The following is an 8,223-nucleotide window of genomic DNA, read 5'->3' as shown; positions in this document are numbered from 1 at the left end:
GCCCAGCTTATAATAGTATGGCCCAGGTTAGAGTAGTAATGGGTCAGTAGTAAGGCCCAGCTTATAATAGTATGGCCCAGGGTTAGAATAGTAAGGGGTCAGTAGTAAGGCCCAGCTTATAATAGTATGGCCTAGGTTAGAATAGTTAAGGGGTCATAGTAAGGCCCAGCTTATAATAGTATGGCCCAGGTTAGAGTAGTAATGGGTCAGTAGTAAGGCCAGCTTATAATAGTATGGCCTAGGTTAGAATAGTAAGGGGTCAGTAGTAAGGCCCAGCTTATAATAAGTATGGCCCAGGTTAGAATAGTAAGGGGTCAGGAGTAAGGCCCAGCTTATAATAGTATGGCCCAGGTATAGAATAGTAAGGGGTGTCAGTAGTAAGGCCCAGCTTATAATAGTATGGCCCAGGTTAGAATAGTAATGGGTCAGTAGTAAGGCCCAGCTTATAATAGTATGGCCTAGGTTAGAATAGTAAGGGTCAGTAGTAAGGCCCAGCTTATAATAGTATGGCCTAGGTTAGAATAGTAAGGGTCAGTAGTAAGGCCCAGCTTATAATAGTATGGCCTAGGTTAGAATAGTAAGGGTCAGTAGTAAGGCCCAGCTTATAATAGTATGCCTAGGTTAGAATAGTAAGGGGTCAGTAGTAAGGCCCAGCTTATAATAGTATGGCCTAGGTTAGAATAGTAAGGGGTCAGCAGTAAGGCCCAGCTTATAATAGTATGGCCCAGGTTAGAATAGTAGGGGTCAGTAGTAAGGCCCAGCCTATAATAGTATGGCCCAGGTTAGCATAGTAAGGGGTCAGTAGTAAGGCCCAGCTTATAATAGTATGGCCCAGGTTAGAATAGTAAAGGGTCAGCAGTAAGGCCCAGATTATAATAGTATGGCCTAGGTTAGAATAGTAAGGGGTCAGTAGTAAGGCCCAGCTTATAATAGTATGGCCTAGGTTAGAGTAGTAAGGGGTCAGTAGTAAGGCCCAGCTTATAATAGTATGGCCAGGTTAGAATAGTAAGGGGTCAGTAGTAAGGCCCAGCCTATAATAGTATGGCCCAGGTTAGAATAGTAAGGGGTCAGCAGTAAGGCCCAGCTTATAATAGTATGGCCCAGGTTAGAATAGTAAGGGGTCAGTAGTAAGGCCCAGCCTATAATAGTATGGCCCAGGTTAGCATAGTAAGGGGTCAGTAGTAAGGCCCAGCTTATAATAGTATGGCCCAGGTAGAATAGTAAGGGTCAGCAGTAAGGCCAGATTATAATAGTATGGCCTAGGTTTAGAATAGTAAGGGGTCAGTAGTAAGGCCCAGCTTATAATAGTATGGCCTAGGTTAGAGTAGTAAGGGTCAGTAGTAAGGCCCAGCTTATAATAGTATGGCCCAGGTTAGAGTAGTAATGGGTCAGTTAGTAAGGCCCAGCTTATAATAGTATGGCCCAGGTTAGATGTAAGGGGTCAGTAGTAAGGCCCAGCTTATAATAGTATGGCCCAGGTTAGAATAGTAAGGGGTCAGTAGTAAGGCCCAGCTTATAATAGTATGGCCCAGGTTAGAGTAGTAATGGGTCAGTAGTAAGGCCCAGCTTATAATAGTATGGCCCAGGTTAGAATAGTAAGGGGTCAGTAGTAAGGCCCAGCTTATAAAGTATGGCCCAGGTTAGAATAGTAAGGGGTCAGTAGTAAGGCCCAGCTTATAATAGTATGGCCCAGGTTAGAATAGTAATGGTCAGTAGTAAGGCCCAGCTTATAATAGTATGGCCCAGGTTAGAATAGTAAGGGGTCAGCAGTAAGGCCCAGCTTATAATAGTATGGCCCAGGTTAGAATAGTAAGGGGTCAGTAGTAAGGCCCAGCCTATAATTAGTATGGCCCAGGTTAGAATAGTAAGGGGTCAGTAGTAAGGCCCAGGCTTATAATAGTATGGCCCAGGTTAGAATAGTAAGGGGTCAGCAGTAAGCCCAGATTATAATAGTATGGCCTTAGGTTAGAATAGTAAGGGGTCCAGTAGTAAGGCCCAGCTTTATAATAGTATGGCCTAGGTTAGAGTAGTAAGGGGTCAGTAATAAGGCCCAGCTTATAATAGTATGGCCCAGGTTAGAGTAGTAAGGGGTCAGTAGTAAGGCCCAGCTTATAATAGTATGGCCCAGTTAGAGTAGTAATGGGTCAGTAGTAAGGCCCCAGCTTATAATAGTATGGCCCAGGTTAGAATAGTAAGGGGTCAGTAGTAAGGCCCAGCTTATAATAGTATGGCCTAGGTTAGAATAGTAAGGGGTCAGTAGTAAGGCCCAGCTTATAATAGTATGGCCCAGGTTAGAGTAGTAATGGGTCAGTAGTAAGGCCAGCTTATAATAGTATGGCCCAGGTAGAATAGTAAGGGGTCAGTAGTAAGGCCCAGCTTATAATAGTATGGCCCAGGTTAGAATAGTAAGGGGTCAGTAGTAAGGCCCAGCTTATAATAGTATGGCCAGGTTAGAATAGTAATGGGTCAGTAGTAAGGCCCAGCTTATAATAGTATGGCCCAGGTTAGAATAGTAAGGGGTCAGTAGTAAGGCCCAGCTTATAATAGTATGGCCCAGGTTAGAATAGTAAGGGGTCAGTAGTAAGGCCCAGCTTTAATAGTATGGCCCAGGTTAGAATAGTAAGGGGTCAGTTAGTAAGGCCCAGCTTATAATAGTATGGCCCAGGTTAGAATAGTAATGGGTCAGTAGTAAGGCCCAGCTTATAATAGTATGGCCCAGGTTAGAATAGTAAGGGGTCAGTAGTAAGGCCCAGCTTATAATAGTATGGCCCAGGTTAGAATAGTAAGGGGTCAGTAGTAAGGCCCAGCTTATAATAGTATGGCCCAGGTTAGAATAGTAAGGGGTCAGTAGTAAGGCCCAGCTTATAATAGTATGGCCCAGGTTAGAATAGTAAGGGGTCAGTAGTAAGGCCCAGCTTATAATAGTATGGCCCAGGTTAGAATAGTAAGGGGTCAGTAGTAAGGCCCAGCTTATAATAGTATGACCTAGGTTAGAATAGTAAGGGTAAGTAGTAAGGCCCAGCTTATAATAGTATGGCCTAGGTTAGAATAGTAAGGGGTCAGTAGTAAGGCCCAGCTTATAATAGTATGGCCTAGGTTACAATAGTAAGGGTCAGTAGTAAGGCCCAGCTTATAATAGTATGGCCCAGGTTAGAATAGTAAGGGGTCAGCAGTAAGGCCCAGCTTATAATAGTATGGCCCAGGTTAGAGTAGTAAGGGGTCAGTAGTAAGGCCCAGCTTATAATAGTATGGCCCAGGTTAGAATAGTAAGGGGTCAGTAGTAAGGCCCAGCTTATAATAGTATGGCCCAGGTTAGAATAGTAAGGGGTCAGTAGTAAGGCCCAGCTTATAATAGTATGGCCCAGGTTAGAATAGTAAGGGGTCAGTAGTAAGGCCCAGCTTATAATAGTATGGCCCAGGTTAGAATAGTAAGGGGTCAGTAGTAAGGCCCAGCTTATAATAGTATGGCCCAGGTTAGAATAGTAAGGGGTCAGTAGTAAGGCCCAGCTTATAATAGTATGGCCTAGGTTAGAATAGTAAGGGGTCAGTAGTAAGGCCCAGCTTATAATAGTATGGCCCAGGTTAGAGTAGTAAGGGGTCAGTAGTAAGGCCCAGCTTATAATAGTATGGCCCAGGTTAGAGTAGTAATGGGTCAGTAGTAAGGCCCAGCTTATAATAGTATGGCCCAGGTTAGAGTAGTAAGGGGTCAGTAGTAAGGCCCAGCTTATAATAGTATGGCCCAGGTTAGAGTAGTAAGGGGTCAGTAGTAAGGCCCAGCTTATAATAGTATGGCCCAGGTTAGAGTAGTAAGGGGTCAGTAGTAAGGCCCAGCTTATAATACTAAGGGTGACCTTACAATTTGGCCCTACACACTGGGATCCGGGCAGGGGCCAATCAGGGAGCTGCACATTACAATCAGACTGAAGCACAAGAAAGATCTGGGACCCCAGAGAGAAAGAAGGAGGGGCCAGCACGTTACTCACATCCTGATTGGACATATCCCAATAGGGTCGCTCTCCGAAGGACATAACTTCCCACATGACAATTCCGTACCCCCAGACATCGCTGGCTGATGTAAACTTGCGGAAAGCTATGGCTTCTGGGGCAGTCCATCGGATTGGGATCTTCCCTCCCTGGGGCAAAAAAGCATGGAGTTAGGGCTTCTCCCAATAGTGCCCCTGTCCCTCCCTCTTCCCTCAGCATTTCCCCCCCATTCTCTCTATCTCTCTCTCTATCCCTCTCCCATTCTCTCTCTATCCCTTTCCCATTCTCTCTCTGTCCCTCTCCCATTCTCTCTATCCCTCTCTCTATCCCTCTCCCATTCCCTCTCTATCCCTCTCCCATTCTCTCTCTATCCCTTTCCCATTCTCTCTCTGTCCCTCTCCCATTCTCTCTATCCCTCTCTCTATCCCTCTCCCATTCTCTCTCTATCCCTCTCCCATTCCCTCTCTCTCTCTCACTATTCCTCTCCCATTCTCTCTCTATCCCTCTCCCATTCTCTCTCTATCCCTCTCCCATTCTCTTCTATCTCTCTCTCTATCCCTCTCCCATTCTCTCTCTCTCTCTCTCTGTCCCTCTCCCATTCTCTCTATCCCTCTCTGTCCCTCTCCTATTCTCTCTCTCTATCCCTCTCCCATTCTCTCTATCCCTCTGCCTGATTCTACTTATCCATCTCATTGTTTCTCCCTCTCTCTCTTTCCTCCTTCTTCTTTCTTGTTGTTCTGATTCTCACTGCATCCTTTATGTCCTTTCTCCTTGCTTCTCCTTACCAACCCTCACTAGCCCCATCACCCCCTCTTACCCTCTCTACTTGCTTCTCCTTACCAACCCTCACTAGCCCCATCACCCCCTCTTACCCTCTCTACTTGCTTCTCCTTACCAACCCTCACTAGCCCCATCACCCCCTCTTGCCCGCTCTACTTGCTTCTCTCTTACTACGTTTACTCACTTTCCCTTGTCCCCTCTCCATTATATCAGCTTCTCTCTCTTTTCTGTACCCAGACTCTCCCTTCTTGTGACCCTGCCTGTCTCATTCTTCCCCCTCCTCTCCCTTTTTTCTTGCCCCATCCATATCCCTCTCCCTCTCAGGCACTCACCAGACAGGAGGTGTAGGTTGGGTCGGTAGAACCCTCCTGCAGGAAGCGGGACAGGCCAAAGTCAGACACTTTGCACACCAGGTTACTGTTCACTAGTATGTTCCTAGCGGCCAGATCCCGGTGAACATAATTCATCTCTGCCAGGTAGCGCATCCCCGAGGCAATGCCACGCAGCATCCCCACCAGCTGGATAGGCGTGAACTGCCCGTCGTTTTGCTGCACAAAAAGGCACATTCCCATTATTTCCATTCTGAGTGCACTATCACCCCGCAATATCAGAAACGTGCAACGTAGGGCACGATGGTGCCACATCCAATCTCAGCCCCAAATCCACACACACTTGCACTAGTGCGCTCTCCATTATACACACACTCGCACTAGTGCGCTCACCATTATACACACACTTGCACTAGTGCGCTCTCCATTATACACACACTCGCACTAGTGCGCTCACCATTATACACACACTCGCACTAGTGCGCTCACCATTATACACACACTCGCACTAGTGCGCTCTCCATTATACACACACTCGCACTAGTGCGCTCACCATTATACACACACTCGCACTAGTGCGCTCTCCATTATACACACTTGCACTAGTGCGCTCACCATTATACACACACTCGCACTAGTGCGCTCACCATTATACACACACTCGCACTAGTGCGCTCTCCATTATACACACTTGCACTAGTGCGCTCACCATTATACACACACTCGCACTAGTGCGCTCACCATTATACACACACTTGCACTAGTGCGCTCTCCATTATACACACTTGCACTAGTGCGCTCACCATTATACACACACTTGCACTAGTGCGCTCTCCATTATACACACTTGCACTAGTGCGCTCACCATTATACACACACTCGCACTAGTGCGCTCACCATTATACACACACTCGCACTAGTGCGCTCACCATTATACACACACTTGCACTAGTGCGCTCACCATTATACACACACTCGCACTAGTGCGCTCACCATTATACACACACTCGCACTAGTGCGCTCTCCATTATACACACACTCGCACTAGTGCGCTCACCATTATACACACACTCGCACTAGTGCGCTCACCATTATACACACACTCGCACTAGTGCGCTCACCATTATACACACACTTGCACTCGTGCGCTCTCCATTATACACACACTCGCACTAGTGCGCTCACCATTATACACACACTCGCACTAGTGCGCTCACCATTATACACACACTCGCACTAGTGCGCTCACCATTATACACACACTTGCACTAGTGCGCTCACCATTATACACACACTCGCACTAGTGCGCTCACCATTATACACACACTTGCACTAGTGCGCTCTCCATTATACACACACTTGCACTAGTGCGCTCTCCATTATACACACACTCTTGCACTACTGCACCCCCATCACTCACCCTGAGGAATGAGTCCAGGGCGCCATTCTCCATATACTCAGTGATGATCATGACAGGGCAGTTGTTGGTGATGACCCCCTCCAGGTGGATAATATTGGGGTGGTTGAACTGCCCCATGATGCTGGCCTCACTAAGGAACTCCCTGCGTTGGCGCTCTGTGTACCCGCCTTTCAGTGTCTTGATGGCCACATAGTTCTCCTTCTTTCCTGGGACCTTCAGGCGCCCGCGACACACCTCCCCAAACTCCCCTGTAGGGGCAGAAAGAAAAGTGATAATGGGAACCAAAAATGCCCCCTCTCTTCCGCCACCCTTCTCCCACCCACCCCCAAGATATTCCGTCCATCCTTGGCTTTATTCTTCTACTACTAACCCCCATCCCCTGACATACTCTCCCATTCTGTGGCGGTCATTCTTCTACCCCCCCGAGATGATGTAATACCCCACAACAGCCACCATCACTATCCTACACCCATCATTATACTTCTGCCCCAAGATGTACGTCACTATAGATCTTCCATCTCTAAACAACTGGACTGTATCTCCTATTTACCCCGTCTTCCCCTTTATCCTCCCACCCCCAATCATTCACTCCGCCCCTTTCCATTACTCACCTGCCCCAATCACCTCCTCAATCTTTACACAGGACACGTCTATCTCCTTAGCAAACTCCCTCACCGCTTCATTGGGATCCTCATATGTGAAGGGGTCAATGTACACCTTGGAGTCTACAGGAAAGGGCACGTATTACTGGGGGTCCGAGGGTGTCAGGAACAGATACAGGGGGTCCGGGGGTGTCATGAACAGATACAGGGGGTCCGAGGGTGTCAGGAACAGATACAGGGGGTCCGAGGGTGTCAGGAACAAATAAGGGGGTCCGGGGGTGTCAGGAACAGATACAGGGGGTCCGAGGGTGTCAGGAACAAATACTGGGGGTCCGAGGGTGTCAGGAACAGATACAGGGGGTCCGAGGGTGTCAGTAACAGATACAGGGAGACAGAGGGTGTCAGTAACAGATACAGGAAGACTGAGGGTGTCAGGAACAGATACAGGGGGTCCGAGGGTGTCAGTAACAGATACAGGGAGACAGAGGGTGTCAGTAACAGATACAGGGAGACTGAGGGTGTCAGTAACAGATACAGGGAGACAGAGGGTGTCAGTAACAGATACAGGGAGACTGAGGGTGTCAGTAACAGATACAGGAAGACTGAGGGTGTCAGTAACAGATACAGGGGGTCCTAGGGTGTCAGTAACAGATACAGGGAGACAGAGGGTGTCAGTAACAGATACAGGGAGACTGAGGGTGTCAGTAACAGATACAGGAAGACTGAGGGTGTCAGTAACAGATACAGGGGGTCCTAGGGTGTCAGTAACAGATACAGGGAGACAGAGGGTGTCAGTAACAGATACAGGGAGACTGAGGGTGTCAGTAACAGATACAGGGGGTCCGAGGGTGTCAGGAACAGATACAGGGGGTCCGAGGGTGTCAGGAACAGATACAGGGGGTCCGAGGGTGTCAGGAACAGATACAGGGGGTCCGAGGGTGTCAGGAACAGATACAGGGGGTCCGAGGGTGTCAGGAACAGATACAGGGAGACTGAGGGCGTCAGGAACAGATACAGGGAGCCTGAGGGTGTCAGTAACAGATACAGGGAGCCTGAGGGTGTCAGTAACAGATACAGGGAGACTGAGGGTGTCAGTAACAGATACAGG

General features: G+C 48.1%; 1 protein-coding gene across 1 annotated transcript in view; it reads right to left on the bottom strand.

Moving 5' to 3' along the window:
* Positions 1-8,223, bottom strand: part of ephb4 (EPH receptor B4) — a 39,532-nt gene that overhangs the window by 4,767 nt on the left and 26,542 nt on the right. Inside the window, exons 10-13 of the mRNA XM_031899636.1 lie at positions 7,125-7,238; positions 6,514-6,761; positions 5,097-5,312; positions 3,984-4,133 (exon numbers count right to left, since the gene is read on the bottom strand). Of these exons, the coding sequence (XP_031755496.1) occupies positions 3,984-4,133; positions 5,097-5,312; positions 6,514-6,761; positions 7,125-7,238 (728 nt within the window). The remainder of the gene's footprint in view (positions 1-3,983; positions 4,134-5,096; positions 5,313-6,513; positions 6,762-7,124; positions 7,239-8,223) is intronic.

The sequence above is a fragment of the Xenopus tropicalis genome, chromosome 3, assembly GCF_000004195.4.
Source record: "Xenopus tropicalis strain Nigerian chromosome 3, UCB_Xtro_10.0, whole genome shotgun sequence".
Taxonomy (NCBI): Eukaryota; Metazoa; Chordata; class Amphibia; order Anura; family Pipidae; genus Xenopus; species Xenopus tropicalis.
The sequence above is the reverse complement of the archived record's forward strand: the minus strand, read 5'-3'. Positions and strand labels throughout refer to the sequence as shown.